Source organism: Alosa pseudoharengus, unplaced genomic scaffold (genome assembly GCF_046254945.1).
Source record: "Alosa pseudoharengus isolate Yale_2024_CS ecotype anadromous, Long Island Sound unplaced genomic scaffold, YU_APseudo_1.1 YU_APseudo_1.1_scf_11, whole genome shotgun sequence".
Lineage (NCBI taxonomy): Eukaryota > Metazoa > Chordata > Actinopteri > Clupeiformes > Clupeidae > Alosa > Alosa pseudoharengus.
The window spans coordinates 4,199,360-4,225,140 of record NW_027468576.1 but is presented as its reverse complement, the minus strand read 5'-3'; the positions used below and the strand labels follow the sequence as shown (position 1 = coordinate 4,225,140).

Below are 25,781 nucleotides of genomic sequence, written 5' to 3'. Positions count from 1 at the left end.
TCTGTATTATAACCTCTTTTTTCTAAAATTCTAATACTCATTTTTGGTTTTCATGAGCTGTACATCCTAATCATCAAAATTAAAACAAAATATTGCTTGAACTATTTCAAGTTATATCTAAGAATCTAAAATATATGAAAGATCCACTTTATAAAATAAATTAGGGGGACCCACCTAAGACCCACCTGTTAACATTAGAATGTGTACATTTCGCATCATTACACACATTTCAACATGATGGCAAATAATGGAAAACCATTATGGGGCACTGAGTGAAGACTAGATCCAAGAATGAAGGTTTTAGTTTCAAAATCAACAACATTTAACTCCTGAGTCTAATTTTTTATTTCTGGTTTATTCAAATTAGTTGAATGTATGTATCACTTATAACAATAAACATTGTTTAAAGGCATACACCTCACACAATCTTTTTTCAGTTAACACATGATTTTAAGTGGATTTTATTTCTCTTGATATGAACATTTGTTTTTCAATAATCAAAGATTCAAATGTCTTAATTAAAAAACTATTTTAAACTATTCAAATACTTTGTTGTGTTTGTTCCTTTTTGGCACAGGTTTCCTGTAATGTGTTTGGTTCTTTTAAATGTTGACAGTTACATTTCTGTTTACACACGTTTATCCAACAACTTTATGAAGTTTAAACATGCCAATGTGAAGAAATTACTCATTATCAGTCTATTGAAAATTAAATTTCAAAACACTGAAAACATGGAGTTTTAATTCACAATAATGATACCAACATATAAAACCCAGAACTTTCAATATAACATTTTGGAAACATTTTACTTAGAGCAGGTTTCTTAAATGCATTGTAAATGTATTCACGATGATTTATCAAATTGTTATATAGAGTGGTCCTTTTTGGGTAACACTTTACTTAAATTCAGTATGAACAAGGCATTATAAACACATTCATGAAGGGAAGTATTTGTAACGCTTCATAATGATGCACTTGTGTTTGTATAACTATTTGCTGTCAGGTCTGCACTCATAAAACATTACGATGATATAGTATCAGAATGCATAATGCAGCTTCTTTTACCTCTTGACAGTGACAAAGACAACATCTTTGCCTTCTGTTAAATGCTCACTGTCAAGTCCACTGTTGGAAGGCATATATGGCATAGAAGACTTCATGATAATATATGTGTGGGGCTTACAGTACCCCCCCCCCCCCCCCCGGATATTTCCCCCTTCATGCTTTTATAAATGGAATCTTGATCAATTTAATTTGGCCTTTTTTACTGTAATTTACAAAAATCCCCTCTTTAATGTCAAAGTGAGAGCAGATTTCCACAAAGTAATGTTAATGAATTAAAACATATAATGCAAAATAATATTTGTAGTGAATATTTATTGTATAGTATTAAAGACACCTATGTCTGGAAGGTCCAGTCACTGGTCAATCCTGGCCACCATGAAGAAAACAGAACACTCTAAATAACTCTAAACTACTTTTTTATTGAAAAGCATTAGGGGATGGACACAAAATAATTCGCAAGTCACTGAACATCCTCTGGAGTTCAGTGAAATCCATCATTAAGCAATATAAAGAGTGTGGAAAATGTGTAAATCTGCCTAGAGCAGGCCGTCACCACTGATTGACGGTTCATGAAGAATACTGGTGGGGAGGACAACTCAGAAGAAGCTAAAAGCTTCAGCAGCTGAGATGGAAGACTGCATATAACAACTATTGCCCGAGTTCTTCACAAACCAAAGCTCTATGGGTGAGTGGTAGCCTAGAAATCTAGACGCACCCTAGCAGCAGTAGCAACTCTCCGTTGGCTTGCGAGCTGGAAAAATGAAACTTCGATCAGGCCAATCACATCATGTATAGAGTCGGTGGGCGGGCATTAAACATAATGATGGCAGAGTTGCAACGGTTTCAATTCCCTGCTACTTGAAACTTGAAGAACAAAGAAGATGGACGCTGCTGCTGGCAAACAGCGTGACACGAGTTAAGCTTTTGTTAAGTTGGCAAAAGTTTGATCAACTAGCCAACTAGCTCCGCTGGTGGGAAAATGCATGGGACTCATGAGTTGTAGCACTATCCTATTGCGTGCAGAGGGAATTTGAAAGACAACTGTTTATCCTGCCCCTCGGATTGAGCACTGCGAATGGTGAGTTCCCAGACCCTATATCTTGATGATGATACTTTATTATCCCAAAGGGAAATTTGTTTTGGACTCATGCGCTGCATACAATGGCTACAATACAATCAAAACTCACAAGACAGACAACACAGCATAAATAACACATAACAGACTGTGACCCCCCCCCAATATTGCACACATCCCATAAACATAACAAACATAAACACCATGGCACCATTGCACAGTGACTACAGCCTCAGGTAGCCTTGTTTTTTTTAAAGCGGTTCAATTTACAGTGTGGGACTCTGTATCGTCTACCAGAGGGCAAATGTTCATACTCTGTGTGTAGGATATGTGATGGGTCAGTCAATATCCTCTAAGCTTGCCTAAGAACAGACTGGTCAAATAGAGACTGAAGGGACTGGTACTCCTTCCTTCCCATCACCTTCATAGCCGTGTGGATCAGACGACTGAGCTTGTTTTTCAACTGCACAGTGAGGTTGCCGAACCATACTGACATCCCATACCTGACCAAGCTCTCCAATACAGCCTGATAGAATACAAACATAATCCTCTGGTCCACACCAAACACTCTGAGTCTACGTAAGAAATATATTACTGTATTCGAGAACTCTCAACATGTACCTTCTAACTAAAAGTGTTATCCAGGTGAATTCCTAGGTACTTGTATGAACTCACCTGACTAATGTGTGTGTCATGTATGACCACAGGACTGTGGTCCCCTACAGACCTGGGGTCCAGGATCATCTCCTTTGTCTTAGAGACGTTTAAAATGAGATGGTTAGCTTTGCACCACTGCACAAAGTTTCCTATTTCTGAGAAATAGGCTGATGTACATGTGTCTTTATGCAGTAGGCTAAGGATGGCTGTGTCATCTGAAAATGTAAAAAAACATAGTTCCCAGGGTGACTGCTTGAGCATTCAACGGTATACAGAGTGAAAAGGAATGGTGAGCTAACACACCCCTGTGGGGCACCTGCGCTGACTGTTCTCTCTACAGAGGGTGTTGTTGACTCTGACACACTGACTACGGTTGGTTAAAAAGGAAAAGTACCATTTGATTAAAAAAGGATTCTAATTCATGTGCTTCAACTTTGAAATAAGTAGATGAGGCTGGAGAGTGTTGAAGGTTGAGCTTAAATCCACAAATAAAATAAGTACGTATGGGGATCCTCTAAGTGTTTGATGGATGATGAGGTGGGTGATGCTGGCTATGGTGTCATCCGTTGCCCTGCTATGTCTATATGCAAACTAATATGGGTCAAGTGCTGGATTGACCCCTAGCTTGAGAACAGACACCATGTACTTTTCAAAACACTTCATATGATGTTAATGCCACAGGTCTAAAGTTATTTTCAGTTAGGCAGTTCTTTTTGGCTATTGGCACTAAGATTGTTTTTTTCCAGAGGGTGGAGACAGTATGTAAGTCCACAGACTTCTGAAAAATGGTGCACTACACTGGAGGGAGCTCTTTTGCACATGCCTTTAAGAGCATTGCAGAGATGCCATCAGGGCCTGTGGCTTTTTTAGTGCATGTGTGTTTAAAATTGGACTGAATCCACTGAGAGTTAACTACAATCCTACACCCAGGGTCAGTAGGGATGTTTTGTATTAAGTTGTCACCTTCCTCTGTAAAGTTACTGTTTTCAAACCTAGAGAAAAACACATTTAATTAATTTGCTTTGTCCAGATCATTATCTGTGAACATGCATTTCCTGGTTGTATTCATATTAGTAATGGCCTTGATGTGGGTCTTGATGTGGGTCTGGCTCGTCAGGCTAGATGAGTGGTAAAGCTCTTATAATCTTGACTAAAGTTCGCCAAGACATGTGGGAGACTCCAAGGTCAAATGGAAGAAGGTTCTTCGTTCTGATGAGACCAAAGTTGAGCTCTTTGCTCAGACTAAATGCACCATCCCTAATTTGAAGCATAGTGGTGTTAGCATCATGCTTATAAGGTAAAGTTAAAGTGAAATGGGCAAAATATATGGAAATCCTGGAGGACAATCTGATTCAGTCTGCAAGAGAACTACAACTTGGAATAAGATTTACTTTCCAGCAAGACAATGAGCTGAAGCATACAGCGAAAACTACACAGAAAAGACAACAAGGTGAATGTTCTGAAGTGACCTAATCAAAGCCCAGACCTCAATTCTATAGAAAATCTGTGGCTGGACTTGAAAAAGGCTGTTCACACTCGATCCCCTTCCAACCTGACAGAGCTTGAGCAGTATTGCAAAGAAAAATGGAGTAAAATTGCAGTATCCAAGCAAGCTTAATTCACCCCTATCCACGCAGACTATTTAACGCAGATGCTTTAATCTACTAAATGCTGACTTGAAGGGGGTGAATATTTATGCAATTGCTTATTTTGCATTATACTGTATATTTCTAATTAATTAACATTACTTTGTAGAAATCTGCTTTCACGTTGACATTACAAAGGGGATATTTGTTAATTATTGTAAAAAAAAAAGACAATATTAAATTGATCAAGATTCCATTCATAAAAGTAGTAAAAGGGGAAATATCCAAGGGGGTAAATACATTTTATAAGAACTGTACTACATCATCAAGACATTTTTGGTGCAGGCAGGTGCAATGATGCATTATGAATACATTATAAACATTTATGATATGTTTATAATGCTTCAAGAACACTGAGTTTAAGTAAAGTGTTACCCATTTTGACATAGACTTACACATTTTGTTTGAATAGGTCCATACTGCAGCAAGTATCGTAATTCACAAAATACATTACCCGTTTTGAAAATGAAACTGGTGCCACTAACTAATAATACACTGCCATTTTCATCTTATGTTCTATATTGTTACATTTACATGATATAGTGGTATGTTAACACCAATACATGTAGCAGACATACCTGCTGTAAGTAAAGTGTCATGGAAATGTATTTTGATAACATTCAGAGAATGTACTGTGTTAAAGCAGGTGAGGACATAGGAACATGAGACTGACTGTGTGCACTGACTTTCATCCTGAAGGACTTTCATGTGAATACATGATTTGATGGAGTGCTGAAAAATATGTCAAAATGAGTCTTAGTATGGTTGGTATGGTTTGTATGTCTGTGCTTTCATTGTGTGTGTGTATGTGTGTTATAGCACTCCCTCCATGAAACTAGTATTCAGGTGTTGTATAAGGACACGTATGAAGCTCATCTCCTTCCGAGTGTTCTCAAAGATAATACGTGGTTCATCTGACATGCAGCGTAGAACATTTGGGGCCATCACCATTGCTAGATTATTCACATCCATTTTAGTTACACTGACGTTCGAGGACTGGGCAAAGACCTGTTAAAAACAGAGAAAGTGACAGTAAATATATTTAGGTATGAAACACAACTGCAAAATGGCTATATATATAATGTAATCCACCTGTGGTAATAATGAACAGTACACTACTCTCTAGGCTCGAAATGTTTTTAGACGTGTCTGACATGGATACAGATAGGGATCCTAATCAATGGTTTTGTATCTCCACTTTTGGCTCTTGAAATATTTTGATCTGGTGATGGCAGTGCATCCAAGGCCAAGCCAGGATGAGTAGGTGCGACTAGGTCGAGCCAGGTGTAATTCTCATAAATGCCCATTCAAAGTTGTCTTAAAAAGGTGTGAACGTGTTTTGAAAAGGGTGAAATGGAAAAACGCACCATAGCCTAAGGCTTTGTTCAGACTAGTGTTATTTTTTGCAGCTGCCAGCGTCCGTTTTACTTTATAATCCTATGGAGTAGACTGTGTTTTCAAAAAAGCCCTTTTAAAGTTTAGCGCCCTACATCATACGTTTTTTGACAGCTGACCAATTACAAGTTGAGTATGAGACATTCGTATTCAGTAGAAACTGAGATGGTAGCAGTGAAGAAATGTATTATGATCAATGTATTATGATCAAATCGACAGTCTAACTTCATTATACCTATACTTATAAAACCTATATAAAAATGTACGTACGAAAAGAGTACGATCACAAATATGTGATTAGAACGTTTTCAAAAAAGGTTCTATAACATGACGCAACAATTACCCTCAGGGACTTTTCTGCCATTAAACAATTTTAAGAACACTGAAACTATAGAACGTTCGTGTAGAATTCTAGAAGTAGCCAGGAAAATAATTCACTCTCTGGGGAACGGCATTGTCTTAAAGAATTCACTCCTCAACAGGTTAAGACAGTATTATCTGAGACTTTGCTTCATTTATTGTAGTATCATGTATTCATTATTGTGGTTGTAAGTAATTATCATATTTCACTACTTGACAGACTAAATAAATACATTTTGGAGACCCCTTAAATGATAAAGTTCAGCAGCAGACAAGCTTTTTTTGGACACACACCTGCAAGAAGCGGATGAGGTAGCAGAGCACAAGTTTGTTGATATGTGGCAGGCTGAGTGCCACATTCACAGCAGCTTCAGGAGAGTCGCAGTGAGATATACACTCCTCATAATATGCATGTGGAATCACAGGTTCCTCCAGTTCCCTATACCATAACTTCAAAAGAGATGCTAAAACAGAAAATGAGACACAGAAAGAGAGAAAAACAGTCTCAGTAGTACAACAGAGAAGGGATAAGAAACAATAGCATATCCTGGTGAGCGGAATCAAATCTGCTGTGAAATGTTCACTTTTTCTTATAAAAGTAAGAAACCTGGTACACTAGCACAGTTTTATGCTTTTCACATATCACCTGGAATATAAGGCAAAAAAATAGGTGAAAGAGGAAATAAGGATAATTTGTGCTCATATGAGAATGGGTTGGCACAATTATGGGGGAATCTTAGAATAAGGATCATGTATTAAAAAGCTTGCTACCAGCTGGATGCCAAGCTACTGAGCACTGCATTGAAAATCATTTTGTATATTGACTGTGAGCCCTCCCATATACACGTTTTGAAAAGAGTCACTAATTGAAGCAATTATAAACAAATAAACAGACTATTGAAGTATCATGCTAGCATTTTGGCATGATAGAGACTCATTCCACGTCGATTCAAATGCCTCAGACACTTAACATTTCAGGATAGAGTAAATTCAGGCTGGCTTCAAGGCTAGGTTGAAATCGGCCCCATAATCAAATCCTAATGACATGTTACCGGACTCAATTTCCTATAAGCTGCCCAGTGGATATATTGGCAGCATCTCAACAGAAATACACATATGCCTGCTCCAACAACTACCCTGCTTCATCAGAGTGTTGAGGAATCACAAGCGCCTGCATCTAAATTATGGGCACAAGCAACCTTCATTCAAGAGACTGATTAGTTATGCAGTGAGCTTTTGCTTTTGGGATATCAAATTTAGTTTTGGTTATGCATTCAGATAACACTGACAAGATATGTAAAAAAGTCCATGTGTGCTAGTTTGCTAACATCAAAACATTGCTAACTGATGGGCTTATGTTTTCGGGGTGACCGTAGCTTTGGCTATCTGTTTGCACTCGGCTAACATTGACAGAGTTATTGTGATATTACGTTGAGAGAACAAGTTTGAAACTGTAAAACATATATTTATATAACCTCAATGGTAATCATCAAAAACAAAATCAGGTTTCTAGGCCAAGTATACTTGCATATACAAGGAATTTAGTCTCTGCATTTATCCCATCCATGAATTAGTGAACACACAGAGCACACAGTGATCACACAGTGAGGTGAAGCACACACTAATCCCAGCGCAGTGAGCTGCCTGCAACAACAGCGGCGCTCGGGGAGCAGTGAGGTGTTAGGTGCCTTGCTCAACGGCACTTAAGCTGTGCCTACTGGTCGGGGTTCGAACCGGCGGCAACCCTCCGGTTACAAGTCCGAAGCGCTAACCAGTAGGCCACGGCTGCCACTAGGGTTAGACAGGGTTCCTACGCAGTATGGAAAATCTGGAAAAGTATGGAATTTGATTTTAGTAATTTCCAGGTCTGGATAAATATGGAAAAAAGAAACAAGGGTATGGAGAAATATTTGTGTTTCCAGACTATTGCATCTACAGTACTCACTTCACTCAGGTCATAATGAACCATTCCCTGTTGTGTAGCTTAACTGTCAGTCCACATCATCAAGATACAATTGAATGGGGGTCCTCAGAGAAAAAATTCTCCCACAAGGGGGCCCTGGTACCAAAACCAAATTGAGAACCCCTGTTCTATGCAAGTGCCCTACACCATTGTGCACTGGTATGTTTGCGTAGCTCTGCTATTTTCGGCTAAAACACTGGTAGACTTTTTTGATTTTGTAAAACATACCAAGACATGGATACTGCATTATCTGATAAACTGTATGATGATTTATGAGGCCTCTGCCAGCAGTGCACTAGTCTCCAACATATGTAGGCTATGCTGTATCTACAGAGAACTAAAAATGTGAGTGCACCTTCCAACACAGCACTGTTCAACGAAAAGTATCCAAGGACTACCAAGTTAATAATAAACATTATTATACAGCTCTTCACAATGCTAGTAGAACGCTCCATTGACAATGTCTAGAATATGGTCAGAAAAATGAACTGTGGCCCCAGCCGTGGCGCAACTGGCTGGGTCACCAACACCGTATGCCGGCGACCCGGGTTCGATTGCCGCCCCGTGGTCCTTTCCCGATCCCACCCCGACTCTCTCTCCCCCTTACTTCCTGTCACTCTCCACTATCCTGTCGCATTAAAGGCATAAAAGCCCAAAGAAATATACTTTAAAAATAAAGAAAATAAAAAAAATGTACCGAAAACTTTGAAAATTTGAGTATGGAATTTTGAAATGGAAAATGTGTAGGAACCCTGGTTAGATGCCTTGCTCAAGGGCACTTCAGCCGTTCCTACTGGCCAGGGATCTAACTGGCACCCCTTCGGTTCCAAGCCTGAAGCCCTAACCAGTAGGCCACGACTGCCCCATCATGTAATACAAAAAAACAAACTATTTACACTATGACTCTGTGAAAGAACTAACCAGTTACAAGGAAGGCAATGTAAAAAGTTCATAAAAGGATTGTGATCTTTTAGTATTGATGGAATGTCAACATAATAAATAATAATGTGGGTAGTAGTTAGGAGTGAATACGCAAAGCAACAACATTTCAGAAAAACTAAAAGCTTAAAACAAATAATAAAACCTTGCCATCCCACTGGAACTGTTGGATGCAACAGGGTGGGGCAGATTAGCTGTTACTAATTAAGCTTGATTGAGTGACAGATGAGAGAAAGATCTAAGAGTGAGCATGCATGCAATGTGTGAATGGAGCGATGTACCTGGGGTCTTAATTATATTGACAACCAGGACAATACGTAACTTATCCCATTTTTTGTTGACATTAAAGATGTCAAAAGGAGGGAGGGATAGGAAATTAATTTGAATAACAGTATATAGACATTGCAGAAATATATTGCAAATTCCAACTCCATACCCTGCTCCAAGTTCAATACCTATTCCAGGTCCAGCCCCAGTCCTATGCCAAAGAACTCAAGCTCCAATACCTGAAACCGTACCAGGTACATCGGGTGCTATGTTATTGTAGAATCAAGGCATTCAAAGTGTTTTACAACAAGGTTGAACTGGACTGGGATATGCGGGACAATAACACCAGTTCATCAGTTCTTTTACTCTAAGATAAAATCGTCAAGGAAGAGACCAAGAGCATAATACCAAAGAAAGAGAATATACCATTATAGAAGTAACAATAAAGATCCCATTCATGACCGCATCAATGCTAGTAGCATGAGCAGGGCCCACACCAAAAGAACCATGAAATGAACACAAGGTACCAGCAACAAGATCAGTAGGAGAACCAACAACTCAACGACCAACCATGCATGTTAATGGTGATAATTACCTCTACCCATTTAGATGCTCTTCGAGTCAAGTCAGAGATACAGTAGAAGCCAGTATGAGAATGAGATAGGAAGGGTAATTTTTTACTTTGCAAATCTTTTTTGGAAAGATTTTTGGAATGGCATCTTTTTGTGCAAGTCTCAAAGGAGGGAATGGGGAATGTGGAATAAATGTGGAATAAATTATCACTATGGTTTGTAGACATCAAGATGAGAGAACGAGTTTGAAACTGTAAAACATATATTTATATAACCTCAATGGTATTCATGTAATACACTGAAGTTACTCTGCATTGGTGGGTTGTGTTAAGGGGGGGGGGGGGGGTAGAAACAGAGTACCGGCAGACGGTGGATCACTTTGTGGAGTGGTGTGGTAGCAACCACCTGCTCTTGAATGTGGCCAAGACCAAAGAGATGGTGGTGGACTTTAGCAGGAACAGGACAAAGCCAAACACCCTCACTGTCCTGGGGGAAGAGGTGGAGGTGGTGGAGAACTATAAATATCTGGGGGTTCACATAGACAATAAACTGGACTGGAAGCATAACACTGAGGCTGTCTACAAGAAGCAGACTCTATTTCTTGAGGAAAGAAAGCAGGCTCTATTTCTTGAGGAAGCTTAAGTCTTTTAATGTGTCCACTAAGATGTTACAAATGTTTTATCAGTCTGTGGTAGCAAGTGCAATTTTCTTTGCTGTCATCTGCTGGGGTAGCAGTATCAGGGCCAGTGACTCTAACAGACTGAACAAACTGATTAGGAAAGCAGGCTCTGTGCTGGGGACTACTCTAGAGCTGGTAGTGGAGGAGGATGTTGCAGAAGGATGTTGCAGAAATTGTTACACATCATGGACAATGCATCACATCCCCTACAGTACATTGGCAAAACAATAAAAAGTGTTTAGTTGGCGGTTTCGCCAACTCAGTTGCAGTAAGGACAGATATAAGAAAACCTTCTTACCCACAGCAATAGCACTTTACAACGACTCTCCTTTGAGTAGAGAGAGACAACTTATCTTTTAAATCTTTTATATCTAATATGGAGGCAATTGTCTTGATTTATGTCTTATTAGGCAGTTACACTTTGGTACTTGGAAGTGTATGGTACCTTGACAGCTATCATATGCTATGTCTTGTGGGTGAAAGTAATTTTTTGTTTATGTATGTGGACTATGTGTGCGTGTGTGTGTGCTTGCTGTATGTTCTTAAGGCTGCTGAAAAAACTGAATTTCCCTGTGGGATAATTAACGTATATCTATCTATCTATCTATTCCTAACTAACATTAAATAACTTTAACTAATACTAATTATTAGTACTAATTATTATAGTATTACTAACTTATACTAATTATTAGTACTAATACTAATAGGTGCTCTAAGCGATGCTGGGTAACTTCTGTTGACTTCCAAACAAAACAGAGAGCTAGCTCGCTACTTCCTCCCCCTCCCTCCCGTGCTCCTCCCGTGCAATTGAAACTCTCCTAAATGCGCATCTTGTCTGTGATTTGCTGAAACAGTTTGTTATGTCTTTATGGGCTAGGTTTGCCCAGGTTGTTTTGTTGCCGTTTTTGGAGCCTGGGCTGTCCACAGAGATCACATTTTTTTTACAGTGTATGTTTGCAGTAAGTGACATAAAATGTTTTAGCCTAAAAAACGCGTGGCATGGCTTAGAGCACCTTTAACATACTAAAGCTATTCTAGCTAATCTTTGTGTGTTCTGTATCCCAATGTCTCTCTGTTCCTCACTGTGGCTGGGTGAATCCTGTTTAAAAAAAGTGATCTCGGCCTTGCAGCTGCGGACATAAACCGTCATCAGAGACGGGCTCTACTCAAAACAGCTAGTAAAGAGCAAACAAGTGAACGATACTGTATGTAACCCATGAACAATGTGTGACCTGTGATCACTGTATAAACCCTTGAACTTTGTGCAACCCTCTGAATTTGTGTTACGGTGAAAAGTTTGTACACTTGGCAACAACAGTACTGACTAGCAAAAGATAAGACCGAACAACGTTCCACTCATAACGTCACATGTGGGTTCGAAGTTGCCAAATGTTGTGTCAGTATCTAAGGAGGGTTATAAATATTTGGTGTTTGACAATTGTTCGGGAGTGCGATCGTGCAATCCACTCAGGCTCTGGGCTATGTAGACATTAAAGGAATTTTGCACGGAACTCTGCCGGACTTTTGCACCCTCTTTTTGGGATAAGTTTTTGACTTCAGCACTTATAATGGGGTATTTTTTTTACGTTGTGGACACGATGTTTGGACTTAAATTAAATTCGTAGGCTGGATTGCCTCACGGCAACAATTGTGTTTAAATGTAGGCTAGTGCTGCTTCAGCCTCTGGCAAGCTCAGAAGGGGGCGGCAAGCGACTGGTATCTTGAGAGCGACGTGTTGGAGACCCATGGTGTAATAGAACAACGACTTTTCATTGGCAACAGTAGGAAGTGTATAATCAAAGATCTTTGAATATAGGCTACCGCTTGGACCTATATTCAAAACAGGTCGCCTGTGACGACCAATTGAAATTGGCAGCAAAGCCACCAAACACCAAGTGAACTGATATCTCAGCAAAGCTTTCACGCATCAAAACCAAACTCGGTACATGGGCTCAGGACCCAATTAGGAGGAGGCTCAATAAATTTGATGACCTTTGACCACTAGGGGGGCGCTATAATCACAAGAAGTAGGCTCATATCTCAGCAATGCTTTCATATAACCAAACTTGGTATATGGACTTGGGACCCCATCCTGAGGACACACAATCCAATCCAATCCAATTCAATTCAACCCAACCCAACCCAACCCAATCCCAATCCCAGCTCAACTATTTGCCCCCCTCATTGCTGCTTGCAGCTATATTTTGCTTTATGTTTGTTTATTTTCTGAATTATAAATATTATAATTTATTTTCAGAATGAAGTCTGATCTGAAGTTATTGCAAAGATCCTCTTGAACTGTCAGTCAACGTGCCAGCCAATCAAACGTTCTAATTCAGCGGTAGGCCCGCTCCACCTGATTACTGTTGCTACCTACTGTATGTATGGCGTTCAGAGAGGGGGACATGGGAGAGCTGAGGCGCTTGCAAGGGGAAATCAAAGTCAAGCTGAAGGAGGCTAAGGAGGACTACAGAAGGAAGGTGGAACAGAAGTTGCAGGAAAACAACATGAAGGAGGCATGGGACGGCATGAAGGTTATCACTGGCCTGAAGAAGAGCAGCAGCTCTGTGGAGGGGGACCTGGACAGGGAGAACCAGTTGAACCACTTCTACAACAGGTTTGACTGCCCTGCTCCAGCTCCAATGGCGGTGGTCTATCCACCACCCCCAGCTGACTCAGACACAGCTCTTGTTTGCGTGCCTGCCCTACCCCCACCTCCCAGCCTCCAAGTCTCGACACCCAACGACCTAAGCCACCATCACCTCATGCCCTTCCCCCGCCTGACGCCTCCTTGCCTGTGCCTGTTGAGGTGTCCACGACTCTTAGAGCTTAGATCGGGCCCAAAAAATCAAGCCCGACCCTACCCGAGCCCGTGCACATTGTGCCCGAGCCCGACCCGGCCCGACACGTTAACTGTAATTATGAGCCCGAGCCAGATTTAAACCCGACATTTTTTAAATACGTGGGCCATTATAACTGACGTTCTCAACTAATTCCGAGCTGTTTGAGCTACAGAAATCCGTTTAGAGGACATTGAGAGGACAAAAGAGGACATTGAAGGCTGGCTATCATTATTTATGCCATGGCAAGCCTGCTTCATGTTCATCTTAAAGTATTTTTGCTGTCATAGGTGAACATCGTGCGCACTTAATGCACGCAACAAAGCATACCTGACAAATGCATACCTCTGACTTTTCTCCAAACTTCAAAAAGTTATTTCTCCTGTTTTCATTTTTTTTTCTTTACATCTTCAAGCTTCACGTTGCACTTAAGCTACACAATACAGCACAGCATACGGCCCGGTGTGATGTGTGCGAGTGGAGAAGCTGCGCATGACACTTGTTGCGCAGATGACATTACAATTGACGTTTTGTAACTCTGAGCCTAACTTATTTAACTTTGTATACACTTGTTACTTAGGCCTACTTTGATAAATATAAAATATTTATCTGACGTGAAAACAGGAGTTTTTTTTTATTTTTTATCTGTAGCCTAGGCAGCACCCGGTGCGTAATGGACGCACTGTGTTATTCATAGGGAAGCGCTTGTGTCAAGGCAGCTCAGTCCCGACCTGAATGAGATTTTGAACAAGGTTGTGAGAGTGATGAATTTCATCAAGGCCCGGCCCTTAAAAGCGCGCCTGTTCCCCGCACTTTACGAGGAGATGGGAGCTGACCACACAGCTGTTGCCTACTGTTTCACAGCGAAGCAAGGTGGCTTTCCCAAGGTAAAGTGCGCGCGTGTTTGAGCTCCGTGCTCCTAGCGATATATTTGGAAAGCTCAATGAGTTAAATCTCCCAGTTACAAGGCAAAGACAAGCACCTACCTCAGATAAGATTACTGCATTCACCAAAAAACTCGAGGTATAGGCGCCTCGATCGCGACAGTATTAATTAATGCCTTTGAGAATCTGAGTGAAATCGCAGAAACGTCTGATTCGAGAGCCACTCTTGTGATCCCATGTATTAAACAGTAGGCCTACATCACATCCCTGCAAAGTTTATTTCAAAAATATTTCCCAACCAGCAGTGCTCAGTATGACTGGATTATGGATCCATTTAATACAGCATGTTGGTAGGCTATTTCATTTAATATATTGAAGCCTGCAATGCTGTAAAATATTGGCCTGCTTGCTAATATGTTGTTGGAAAACAGAAATATGTGTGCTTAATTTACAGTGGCACATTATGTTTATTTATATCATATCTGCAGCACCAGCTGATTTTAACTCTGCTGAAGAGGACATATTTAGAACTTGTCGTTATTTCAATAAATTTGACGATTTTAAACTTGATGCACTTTCTTAGAGTGATGATGGACAGGTGGGGCTCGAAAATGCCCCCTTGATCAAAGTGGGGAATGAAAGAAAAAGTTTGAGAACCACTGGATTATGGAGTGATATGACTCAGAAATGACGTCGGGCAATAGCAGTGGGAAATGTTCAGAACATAAGAGCTAAAACTTCTACAAGCTCAACATCCACAGCGGGAAAAAAAAGGTAAGAAAAATAGTCGGAAAACTTAGATGTGTAAGGCAAGCAAGCAAGTTTGGCGGTGTTACTAAAAATGTGAACATGCACGTTGCACTGTTGTGCGTTGGACTTTCGGAATGAATAGTCATTTCTTTAATATTGAGGCGCCATAGTTTACACATTTTTATCAACTACTTGTGCAACTGTATTTAAGTAGGGAAAACGTGGATGTGTTTGATTACTGCTATGTTCCTCCCTGTATGGCTACGTCTGAGGCCGCTAGCATAGCAACATGCTAACACATTCACGCCGCGAGCCAGTGCGTTTGAGTGCACGTACCCACACGGGAGAGGTATGACTCAACTCGTAAAAGTTAAGGTAAGAACATATATTACTACTGACTTTGGGTGGCGTGTTCCTTTAAGGGAAGAGGAGAGATAGACTTCTCTGCATAGTCTGTCTGCCTCTTCACCCCCTCCATGTTTGGATACTGTCTGTCCACTAGCCACTTTTTACCACTGTCTTTCTGCCTCACTGTTTGCGTGCTATATTAGCACATATGCATAACCCCTCCCTCCATGCCACAGCCGAACTGTGGCCACACTTATACCTTTCTTAAAATAGTTATATACAGATATATAGACTTTATTCTTGCACTTATCTTACTCATTTGCACTATCACCATGACACTCACTCACTCACACAGAGCACCTTACCTTACCTTACTATGCACAGAGAATCACAGGCTCAGTCCATACCTCAGTCATTGCAAGCGCCTCTAGATTGATTAATCACCACTATGTGGATACTGTTTTTAGAATTGATTTAGATTAAGTGTTAGTTAGTATAATTTGTATTTTAGTATATTTAGTATATTCTTTATCTTATACTGTCCTTATTGCTTAGTTGTGTTTTTATATTATATACTTTTAATTACTTTTTCTGCTGTTAGTGAATGTGTGTGTGTTGTCTGTATGCTACTGAGACCTTGAATTTCCCCTGGGGATCTATTTATCTATCTATCTATGTACAACTTTAGCTCACGTCCAAAATGATACGTCCTATATGCTGGAGTTCCAAAGTGGAAATCTTCCCACTTCCCAGCTGCACGAACACACAATTACAAGTGTGCTAGAATATTTGATCAGAATAGCTACAGCGGGCAACTCGATTGACCGTATATACATGTCTGTTCAATCGGAATGTATTACACCATCCCTTTCATTCCAATTAAAATTCTAATCGGATCGGCAGTTTTATTCTGATTAAGGGGTTATGTCATATTTATTCTGATATAGCCAAAAAGTGTCCATGTAAACCCACCTACAGATAGAAAGGGGGGCTTATAAGTTACATTCATTTCCTGAGGAAGTATCAGTGCAAAACATTTAAGAGATGGTTGAAATTTGATTGCACTGTAATAATTGGTTTTGTAAGCTAAAGCTTCAGTTAAAAAAATGCACATTTCCCATTAGACCCCCCTCTCCAAACTATTTTTAGTGACCCTACCCCTGTGGTGACCATTTTGATAGTGTATGGGCATGTGATGGACTGATAAACATACCTGTTGCCCAGTAGTCATGAAGGCTATACACAATGTAGTTCTCAGGGTTCCCACAGGTCATGGAATTTCTGGAATATCATGGCATTTTGAAAAGTCTATTCCAGATATGGAAAGTCAGGGAATTTTATCATTTTTGGGCAAAGTACAGTAATAGCCTGCAAAATCCAAATTCATTCACAAAGTGAATAGTATACTGTCCTCGGTGTGCTAACTCCAACTAGACAGTGAGCTAAACTCTCTTCTATTCATGAACATGAAGAATGCCTTAAATTCTTATTTGCAGATTTATTTTCACTCTTCACATTGTACTGAATCCACATTGATAAGATCAAGAGATCAAATGACGAAAGAGAGTGAAACTAGAAAACAAACAGCAAAGTATTGCAATTAGTTACGTCACCTAGTTTCCATGAACACTACCTTAAGTATAGAAATCACATGTAAAGCTAACTGTTAACATTTCCTAGAGCTAACATTATCCTGAAGGCATCCACATGTTGAAACTAGCATCCATAGTTTTTAACATTTCCACTTAGTTTTTAGCCTTATAACTCAGTTTTTTACATCATGAAATTAACATTACTAATGAGCTAACTTAGTTACAACAAAAATGTGATACATACAAGCGATGCCTCTGCTGGGGAATCAACATGTAAGAAGCAGTTTCTCTGAGGTAATGACCATCTGCACTTAATCAACCTGCCGTTTCTAGCGTTTTCCACACACAATTCGAACGTGATCTAAACTATTTTCCTGCCTACTTCCTGTACAGCCCAAAAATACAAATGTCGAAATAAAAGTCTGGATGAAACTGAAATTGTACAAATTAAAAGCATTAAATTCAAATGAAATGCCTGAAGGGCAGAACAATTCCCATCTGACCTTAAAGGTCACTATGAACTTTTAAATGTCTCTGTCCCTTAACTTCAGTCTTTTGGCAGAAGAACTACTTCTGACACTGGTCTGAGGAACACCTTCGGAGAACCTTGATCCGATGTCCTGAGCTCCACCTTCCTTACTTTGCTGTCTCTCCCTGGAAAGACAGCTGTGATCACCGCCATAGGCCACACGTTGCGTGCAGCTTGATTTTCTTTCAGGAGCACAATGTCCCCTTCTTTCAGGTCCTGGTGGGAATCTCTCCATTTCCGGCGGGCTTGTAGAGTGGGGAGGAACTCCTGACGCCAGCGACGCCAGAATCTGTCAGCGAGGGCTTGGAGGTCTCCACTGCCTGCTAAGAAGATCCTTGTCTGTGAAGTCTCTGTGCAGTGGGGTTACCCCAACCTTCTGGGTAAGTATCATTGCGGGAGATAATATGAAGGGTGACTCTGGGTCAGTGGACACTGGAACGAGAGGTCTGGCATTGATTATTGCAGACACTTCCATCATGAGTGTGCACAGGACGTCATGGGTGAGTTGAATGTTCTCTTGAAGTAGGATAGCGTCCAGAATCCATCTCGACAGGCCTATCATACGTTCCCATGATCCTCCCATATGGGACGCATGAGGAGGATTGAACACCCATGAGCACCCTTGCTGACTCAAGAAGTTCTGAACTGTGCTGTCAGGTTGTTGTTGGCTCATTCCTAGTTCCTTTGCTGCGGCTACAAAATATGTTCCGCAGTCCGATCTTATCTGCTTCGCAGGTCCTCGTATGGCAAAGAAACGTCTCAATGCATTAATGCAACTGGATGTGTCCATGGAGTCAATGATCTCGATGTGCACAGCTCGGGAACTCATGCAGCAAAAGAGCATCGCCCATCTCTTGCTTTGGGCCTCCACCCTGTGTGCACCTGGAGATGACTTGCCATGGTCCAAACACATCCACTCCTACATAGGTGAAGGGTGGGCATGTGTGCAGGCGTTCTTGTGGTAAGTCGGCCATGAGTTGTACCTCTGTTCTTCGGCGTAACTTTCTACACATTTGTGCAGGACTGAGGCAATTAACCTTTTTCCGCCTATGACCCAGAAGCCCGCTGTTCTCAGGGCCCCTTCTGTGAAGTGACGGCCTTGATGTTTGACATCTTCGTGATACTGTCGAACCAGTAGCAGAGAAACATGACTGTTCTTGGGCAAGATGATGGGGTTCTTTTCCAGAGTGCTCAAGTCAGCGTGTTTCAATCTTCCACCCACACGAATGAGGTCACCCTCAAGAATAGGTCTGAGCTTCTGAATGAAACAGTCTTTGGTTACAGCCTGTCCGAGCTCCAGAGCTGAGCTCTTTTGTGAAGACATCTTCTTGAGCGGCTCTGATGATGACGTGTCTTGCCTGATCCAACTCATCCGGAGTACGTGGAAGGCTGCAGTGGTGCCATCCTTTACAGTCACTGGACGTGCCAGTGAACCATGTTGTCTTTGTCAGTTGGGACGCAGGAACTGATCTGGATGCGTGGTCAGCCGGGTTGTCCTCTGTGTTGACGTAGAACCATTGGGTCTCGTGGACTGATGAATTCGGCGGACTTGATTATGGACATAAATGTAGAAGCGTTTGGTCTGATTGTGAATGTACCCAAGCACGACCTTGCTATCACAAAAGAATTTGATTGTATCCAGCTTCGTGTCCAGTTCATCTTGGATGAGTTCAGCGACCTCCACGGCTAATACTGCGGCACACAATTCCAACTGAGGGATGGTAGGTTCGGACTGTGGGGCCAGCTTAGCCCTCCCTAAGATGAATCCTACTTCGACTTGTCCCTCAGCTTGAATGGTTCTGAGATATGCCACAGCTCCAATGGCCTTTGTGGACGCATCAGAGAATACACATAACTCTGTGTGTTCTGCATTGGAAAGTGACGTTGCTGTGTATGCACGTGGGATGTGCAGCTTGCTTAACTCATTGAGTGCCAAAAACGTAATATTACGTTTTTCCTTCCCATGTGTTGAGTTCCAAAAACGTAATATTAAGTTTTTTAGCTTTTTTTTTTTTTAATTACGAAACTAGACACTCTAACACACCTTATATGTGATTTTGGGAACTCTGTGATGAATGGAAATGAAATATATGACGATCGAAAACTCATGAAAACGCACAATCTGGACATTTTATCATAACTCGGTTGCCGCTTTGGGTCGAATCAGTGATGCATGCACGTCAGGTCAAAACCAGGCCATTTTTGTGGGTCTATCACTAGGTGGCAGTCTCGCCAGGTCTCGCTGATTACTTCCCGGAAAGTTTACACAAGTAAGTAACAGGCAACACATCATATTTCATGAAAGACGTTATATCTCCATTTCTAGAAAAAAACAGCGATTTTGATGAAAACTAGCCACTGTTTAGCTTGGGATTTCTCAGGAACAGAGGCGTGTAGAAATACACGGTTTGCACCCACCGAGAGCTTAACGTCTCACCTTTTAATCGAGCCATTGTATGTGTTCATAGCTATAACACAGAATATGCTGTGGCTGTACAAAATCATCAACAATGGTCTAGATTGCTGGCACTCTAGGACAAAGCTCCCGAAAACAGCTTGGCATTCAATGAGTTAAGTCATGCAGTGACTCTCGCCACGCTTCCCATTGCTTCAGCTTTTGTTCTGGAAGAGGTGCATCCCAGTCACATGTGTCAACACTGAGTTCCCTCAACAGACTTTTGCCTTCAATGGTCACAGGTGCGACCATGCCTAAAGGATCAAAGACGCTATTCACTGTTGACAGAACTCCCCTGCGAGTGAAGGCCTTCTTGTGCTCTGAGACTGCAAATGTGAAAGTGTCTGTCGTTGTCTCCCACAGCAGTCCTAAACTGTGTTGCACTGGTGTGGCTTCACCACTGAGGTCAAGGTCTTTCAAGACGGCTCTGTCTTCAGGTGCGAATGCCTGTAGGACGGCTTCCCTGTTTGAGGCGAACTTGTGCAGCCTTAGGTTCGATTCACTGAGAGAGGTCTGCGTTCTCTGCAGGAGACTGATGGCTTCTGCTTCGGTGGGCACACTGATAAGCCCATCGTCTACATAGAAATGACGTTCGACAAACTGGACTGTGTCTTCTCCATGTTTGTGTGCACATTCGTGGATAGCTCTCCTCAGTCCATAGATGGCCACGGATGGGGACGGACTGTTGTCAAAAACGTGAACTGTCATCCTGTCGTCGACGATGTCCTTCGACATGTCATTGTCTCTATACCACAGAAACCTCAAGTAGTTCCTGTGGTCTTTGCGGACGAGGAAGCAGTGGAACATCTGCTGTATGTTGGCAATCACTGCTACCTGTTCCTTGCGAAAGTGGATCAGCACCCCAATGAGTGAGTTATTGAGGTCTGGGCCTGTTAGAAGAACATAATTTAGAGATGTGCCAAAGTACTTTGCGCTGGAATCAAACACCACGCGGATGCTGCCAGGCTTTTGCGGGTGGTAGACTCCGAAGGTTGGCAGGTACCAACACTCTTCGTTCTCCTCTAGTGGTCTCTCATCTCTGGTTTTCTCCGCAGCGTTTTCTCCAGGGAGATGAAGCGAGTGAATACCTGTTCGCGGTTGTTGGATAAACGTTGCCGGGGAACTCTAAAGGGAAGAGGGGCAACCCAGTTGTTTGATGTCCCTCTGTACATTTCTCGTTCCATGATTTCCAAAAAGATTATGTCCTCAATGAATGGGGCAGGTTTGTTGTTGGAATCCGTCTCGTTGAAGACCTGTAGTCCGAGGGCCTCCAATGATGCCTTGTGTGGTGGGTTCTTCAGCTCCCCTCCCTGGGACATATCTTCAGTAAGCTTGATGAAGCCTTCGCAAGGTTTGAGAAAAGTGGGTCGGCCATTCTCTAGCACATTTGTCTTGAATGTGCCCACAGCTGGCTTATGTGCGTTCCCTAGGCACACGTCTCCTACTAGAACCCATCCCAAATCAAGTCTTTGTGCAAAGGGGGCGTTGTGAGGCCCGCTCACTTGCTGTCAGACTTTATGGATCCTCACAATGTCTCTGCCTAGCAAGATGAGGATTTCCGCCTTGGGGTCGAGCTCAGGTAAGTGCGGCGCTAGACTTCGCAGGTGTGGATGGTGACAGGCTGCGTCAGGGGTCGGTATTTCGGAGCGGTCGATGAGTATGTCATTACACTCAATTAGTGATGGTAGTTGTAGGCTGGTCTGCCCATCGAGTGATTCGACCTGAAAACCCTCTGCCTTCCTGCCTGACGTCTCAACTAGCCCAGCACAGGTCTTGAGTGAGTAGGGGAATGGTTGGCCCTTGATGTTGAAAAGCTCAAAGAAATCTGATCGCACAAGTAAACGGTTACTTTGATCGTCCAAAATCACATACACATTGGCTGCTTTCTCACGTTTACCTTGTGGATATACTCGAACCAGACAGATCTTCGCACAGGATCTTGCTGTTCGACCTGGGCCACACACCTGGGTACAGTGTGAGCTGATGGCTGTGCTGTCGCCGCTGTGCTCCTCTTCCTCCCCGCCATTGTCTAATGGGGGTGTAGGCCTTCTGAAGACTTGAGGTGGTGGACCTGGATACATAGCAGCATGATGTCGGTCGCTGTCACACTCCGCACACTTTACTTTTACTTTACAGTCTCTTGCAAGATGGCTAGCTGAAGTGCAGCATTTGAAACAAATTCCATGCTCTTTGAGAAGGCTTTTTCGTTCTTCGAGAATCTTCCCTGTAAATGTTTTGCATTTCCTCAGTGCATGTGGTTAGTTGTGAATGGGACAGTTTTTCTCTGGCCCATCAGGCTTTCCCTCAGGTGAGTTTGCAGGTGGATCTTTACCTGGAGAGATGTCTGTCTTGTGAACGGATATTTTCCTCCCATAACTGTTAGAGGCTACTTTGTCTGACTTCAACCCGTTACTGCTCGCACATGAAAGGATAAAACTGGGGTCATTCCTCCGGCGTGCTTCATGACAGATGAAATCGGCAAAGTAATCAAATGGAGGGTTGTAGCCGTTGTTTTCTTCTTTAAACCTCGAGGCTACTGTTTGCCATTACTGTTGCCATTTTTCCTGTAGCCCATGAGGGAGTTTCTCCATGATGGGCCCTATGCCCCTGGCTGTATCCAGGTAGGTCAATCCTGTGAGGTAACCTTCTTCTCTGGCACCCTGAAGTTTCATAAGATCGCCTAGGTCCTTCAGCTTTCCATAATCTTTGGTTGATATTCTTGGGAATTCATCCAGTCTATTAAACAGAGACTTCTCCATTACTTCTGGTGCGGCGTAGCACTCTTGGAGGCGTTCCCAGGCCTTTTTCAATGCTACGTCTGGATTTCCGACGTGCACAGAGCGGATCCTTTTGATGTGCTTGACAGACTCCACTCCGAGCCACTTAATCAGTAGATCCAACATTTCAGTTGTTGTGAGTCCTAAGCCTGTAGTAGCATTAGTGAATGATGACTGCCATGCTAGATAATTTTCAGGCTTATCATCGAATTGGTAGAGACTTGTACTCTCTAAATCACGACGAGCCAGGTATCGTGCCAGGTGTTCGGTTTCAGGTGCCACGCTTGCAGTGGATGGAGCATACACGGGTACGTATGATGGAGCTGTTGCCTTAAGTGGTGATTTGCGAGGATGTGTTGTCTTGGGTTTTGTAGGTCGTCCGCTGTCTCTAGCAGGTGTTGTGTGATGTCCACTATCTCCAATGTTCGTTGTATGCTGTCCATGGCATCTTACCTGACCTGTATGACCTCCATTGAGTGGTGCGCTGACATGAGTTACTTGCCTAGATTTAGCGCCGGGAAATTGCTGCCTCGGTGTTGCATCATGCCTAGATGGTCTGTAAGGAGTTTCATCCTCTTTTAGGTCTTCCTGTGGTTCAGAGTTGTGCTCTGCTGGAGGATGCCATGTGACGTAGCTCGCCTCTGATAAGGCTACCCCAGGTGATGTGGCATGGATGGATGCCTGAGTCCGTGATACGTCAAGCCCGGCTTGTGCTTCAACATATTCGTTAGTGCGTGTTGCAATTTCATTTTGCAGATTTTCTAATGAAGATGGATCGGTCTTGAACGAATCTCCTATGTCTAGTTCAGCTGCTTCTAATGCCTCGGCTTGGGCAATAGCTGCAGCTGCCTCTCTTTGAAGTGCGAGTGCGCTCAATTCAGCGTCCAGCTTTGCTTTTCCAAATTGTAGCTCTGCTTCCTTCTCTGCTTTTTGTACCTTGAGTGTCGCCTCTCTCTCTCTGCAAATGTTGCTCGGGCCTTCGCCGCCTCTGCTTTAGCGCGCGCCTTTACTGCTGCACTCGATGTCGATGAGCACGAACTCTTTGATTTTTTCGTATGCACAGATGCATTATCAGACTTAGCTAATTCCATTTTTCTTATCTTGCTTTTCTACTTGCTTCTTTGGACGTTGAAACTCCAGTTGAATAACGCTTTTTCACTGTACTGTCCTCGGTGAGGTGTGCTAACTCTAACTAGACAGTGAGCTAAACTCTCTTCTATTCATGAACATGAAGAATGCCTTAAATTCTTATTTGCAGATTTATTTTCACTCTTCACATTGTACTGAATCCACATTGATGAGATCAAGAGATCAAATGACGAAAGAGAGTGAAACTAGAAAACAAACAGCAAAGTATTGCAATTAGTTACGTCACCTAGTTTCCATGAACAATACCTTAAGTATAGAAATCACATGTAAAGCTAACTGTTAACATTTCCTAGAGCTAACATTGTCCTGAAGGTATCCACATGTTGAAACTAGCATCCATAGTTTTTAACATTTCCACTTAGTTTTTAGCCTTATAACTCAGTTTTTTACATCATGAAATTAACATACTAATGAGCTAACTTAGTTACAACAAAAATGTGATACATACAAGCGATGCCTCTGCTGGGGAATCAACATGTAAGAAGCAGTTTCTCTGAGGTAATGACCCGTCTGCACTTTTAATCAACCTGCCGTTTCTAGCGTTTTCCACACACAATTCGAAAGTGATCTAAACTATTTTCCTGCCTACTTCCTGTTCAGCCCAAAAATACAAACATCAAAATAAAAGTCTGGATGAAACTGAAATTGTACAAATTAAAAGCATTAAATTCAAATTAAATGCCTGAAGGGCAGAACAAATAGAGTCTAGTCACTCATGATTGGGATTCTTTACAAGCTTGCATGGTGATGGGTGTAGAACTTCTAAATCATTGGTCCAGCCTAACCAATCACATTGATCAGAGATTCTTCCCGAAGCCCCATTGTACCAAATTTGGTTGCAGTTCCACCAGAGTTACATTGGGGGTGATTGTGGGCGAGTGCAAAATTAATGGGAGTCATTGGAGCTAGACGGCTACATTTTTCTCCTTCACCTGATAGTTGTTGAAAAAAATGCAGATTTTATTGTAGTTTCTGCAAGTTCAATATGGATTATAGGTCGAAAGTTGAATGAACGAGTACTTATGTCATTTCTTGCAGGTTGGGTCGTTGTTGTCCATAACAAGCTAACATTCTGCTAATGAATGATGTCATTAACATTTTTGAAAGGCTTTTTAGAACAAATAAGCGATTTTAAAAATATATAACACTCAGCAGTGTGTATTATCTTTCCCTCCCCCTTTTGAATGCAACATTGAAATTACTAAACTAAAATGCTCCATCCATTCATTCTACACTCGTCGTCGAGCGCCCTCACGTGGAACCAGAGAAGGTACTGCAACCAGTTCAGAAAACGGAAGTTTTCCCGAGAGTGAAAGTTCTCCCTTTTTTATTAGACATTCTCTGCCTAAACTACAAACTAACAATAAAGCATCGGTAGTCAGGAAACAATGTTCACGCGGGAATTCATGCGGAACCGTCACAACTCGGCCGTCATTATGTTAAGCCTTGCTATACTACCCTGGCTGCAAATTACATTTGCTGCCGCTAGGGTACACCTAGATTTCTAGGCTACATTTATTCATCTCCTGCTGCTCTAAAAAAGTAAAAGATTCTTGAACACTACGAGTCTACTCTGAAATCATTGGTCGGTATATTGTACCATTCATGATATAGTAAGTCATGGAAGTTAAGGTTTTTTTGTTGGGGGGAAAAAAAGGGAAAAGTCATGGAATTTTGCATTTGACTTAGAGTGGGAACCCTGAGTTATGTGGTCTGGGAAATATTTAAGAAAAGCTTTCACAGCTTAACAATGGCACTGACCAAATTGGCATGCTAGCAATGTTTTGCCAATGACAACTCTGATGTACACAATGCCAACTTGGTGTAAACAGTTACAAA

At 41.9% G+C, this 25,781-nt stretch overlaps 1 protein-coding gene across 1 annotated transcript in view; it reads right to left on the bottom strand.

Annotated features, from left to right (window-relative positions):
• Positions 1-1,387: 1,387 nt before the first annotated feature.
• The window catches only part of arhgap39 (Rho GTPase activating protein 39), a 106,251-nt gene continuing 81,857 nt past the window's right edge, over positions 1,388-25,781 (bottom strand). Inside the window, exons 9-10 of the mRNA XM_076277783.1 lie at positions 6,493-6,662; positions 1,388-5,451 (exon numbers count right to left, since the gene is read on the bottom strand). Of these exons, the coding sequence (XP_076133898.1) occupies positions 5,257-5,451; positions 6,493-6,662 (365 nt within the window). The 3' untranslated portion in view covers positions 1,388-5,256. The remainder of the gene's footprint in view (positions 5,452-6,492; positions 6,663-25,781) is intronic.